This window comes from Protomyctophum bolini, assembly GCF_963924005.1.
Source record: "Protomyctophum bolini genome assembly, chromosome: 9".
NCBI lineage: Eukaryota > Metazoa > Chordata > Actinopteri > Myctophiformes > Myctophidae > Protomyctophum > Protomyctophum bolini.
In genome coordinates this window covers 9286281-9288600 of record NC_137870.1, presented here as the reverse complement: position 1 = coordinate 9288600, position 2320 = coordinate 9286281, and the positions used below count along the sequence as shown (strand labels likewise).

The following is a 2320-nucleotide window of genomic DNA, read 5'->3' as shown; positions in this document are numbered from 1 at the left end:
ATGTGGGGGGCGGGCCTTCCCCCTCTTCCAGGAGAAGGTCTCTGGACTGAATTTCCACAGATCATTTAACCCATTCTGAACGGGAACCCGTTTTGGTGTTAGCATCATGTCATGCTTTAGCTATTGAAAAATAGCAGATCTACAAGCTCATAGCGCGCCACCGAGTGGCGCGCTACGAGCTTGTAGGTCTGCTATTTTTTGAAAAATCAAAGAACGACTGACATTTTCAGAATCTGATCTCAGGTCAGAATGGGTTCATCAGACCAGTGTGTGTCCAGTGGAAACCTCGTATGAATCTGATCTCAGGTCAGAATGGGTTAAGTACTGTACTATATAGTTGTGTACTATAGTGTCCACCAAATATGTACAGCTCTCCATTGTATGTAAAGGCTGAATGCTCCCGTCTGTCTGGAAGAAGGAGTCCTATCCTCCAGTCTTATTCTGTGAGACTGACTTCTCTGGGAATGGCATTGGTCAACGTTTATGTAAACGAGAGCCAATCGTCTTGCTTACCTCTCTTGTTCATGCGGAAGAAGTGCATCGCTATTGGCCAGGATAGGAGTGTCATCAGCGAGACCGCGCCCAAGTGGAGGAAGGGGGCGGTGACCTGTAGCCAATCAGGACGAAAGGAAGAAGGGACAATGAGACGGTTAACACAATGCTTATTTGCGACCGAAGGTCGCAGGTAACTATGAAACCTTGCGTTTTTTGTCACGTCACCTACAATCTCCATAATGGGGAAAGACCCATGTGTATGACATGGGTCTCGTGACATCACTATGACATCATCAGGGGTGATAGTAAATCAGGGATCATATCATAGTACATGCGACCTGCTGTTGCAATTAAGCCCATATAATGGAGATTCCTGATGTCATCAATATTAGTATATGGATGTTAGAACCTGTTCAGACATTCCATATGTTGATCCTTCCCCATCCATCCTTTAGCTTCCTCTTCGATGTCTCCCTTTTGACTGATACCTGTCCATTTAATCTCTAGACGGGCCTGCTGCCCCAAAGTTATTGACCCGTTCTGACATTCCATATGTTTATCTGACCTCATCAAACCCTGTACACTCAAAACACGCTCCATATATGGCCAGTGAGTGCACGACCTCGCCCTAAATGGCGAGGTCGGTTCTCGCCCTCAGGCGTCTTAAGTACTGGTTGGTAGACTGACATTTTGAAAAGTCCATATCATATCAAAGTGGACAACTGGCCATTGCGTGTGTCAGCTGACCTGGAGGGAGAGGAGGAGGGTCTTCCATTCTTTGCTCCAGAGGTCTGAGAGGACAGCGGTAGCCGTCACCGTGAAAACCAGAGTCACCACGATACCAATCTGATAACACACACACACACACACACACACAAACACACACAGTAAATGTACTATACTTAAGTAGATGCCATGCGCGTGTCCGTCCGTGCGTGTGCGTGTTTGTGCGTGCATGTACCTTGTGGCTCCAGTGCAGGTACAGCCTCTGTCCCTCAGTCAGTAGATACACCGCCACAACCTGTGCAACACATTTACATATTCATATCAACACATTTACATATTCATATCAATGCATTTACATATTTATATCAACACATTTACATATTCATATCAACACATGTACATATCAATACATTTGCATATGTTAAAGATCCATAAAGAATAGAATTGTCATGAAACTGCAATTTTCATTGGTTCATAAAACCTTCATTTTTAAACTTAAAGGACCACTTCACCACTTTTCAACCTATCTTCATTATAATAATCATGAAAAAAATGGCGCAATTTTTTTCTACTCTGTCTGTGTCTCATAGGAGGGCTGTGGGCAGTTCAGAAACCGTCTTCCAGTGACATCATCGATGGGGAATACAAGCTAATAAAAACTGCAGGCTTTCTAGTCCTGAAAAGTTGCAATGCGAAAATGGAAGCCATCGTTCTCACGATAATGAAAACATTTTTGTAAAGAAATATATAATATAATAATAATCTGCCTAACGATGATGTCACTGGAAGACGGTTTCTAAACTGCCCACAGCCCTCCTATGAGACACAGGCAGAGTAGAAAAAAATCGTGCCATTTTATCATGATTATTGGTGAGGACCTATTGGGTTGAAAAGTGGTGAAGTGGTCCTTTAAAAACAAAAGCCCAACATTTTAATTTGATGTACGTAGATATATTTGAACAGTTTTTCATATAATTCAAAATGATGGGTGATCTAAAGGTCAGGGGTCAAAAGTGCTATAGCGCCACCCTGTGGCCAATGGCCGTGGGCTTCGTGTCTTCACCGTTTGGCACGGCCCTCTACCATAATGCCAAGTTTA

The 2320-nt window shown here is 43.5% G+C and overlaps 1 protein-coding gene across 1 annotated transcript in view; it reads right to left on the bottom strand.

The window, feature by feature from the left end:
- LOC308321311 (glycerophosphodiester phosphodiesterase domain-containing protein 5-like) overlaps positions 1-2320 on the bottom strand; it is a gene marked incomplete at both ends in the record, with an annotated part of 19786 nt that overhangs the window by 12389 nt on the left and 5077 nt on the right. The window contains 3 exons of the mRNA XM_080772152.1: positions 514-607; positions 1243-1341; positions 1457-1516. Coding sequence (XP_080628278.1) covers positions 514-607; positions 1243-1341; positions 1457-1516 — 253 coding nt within the window. The remainder of the gene's footprint in view (positions 1-513; positions 608-1242; positions 1342-1456; positions 1517-2320) is intronic.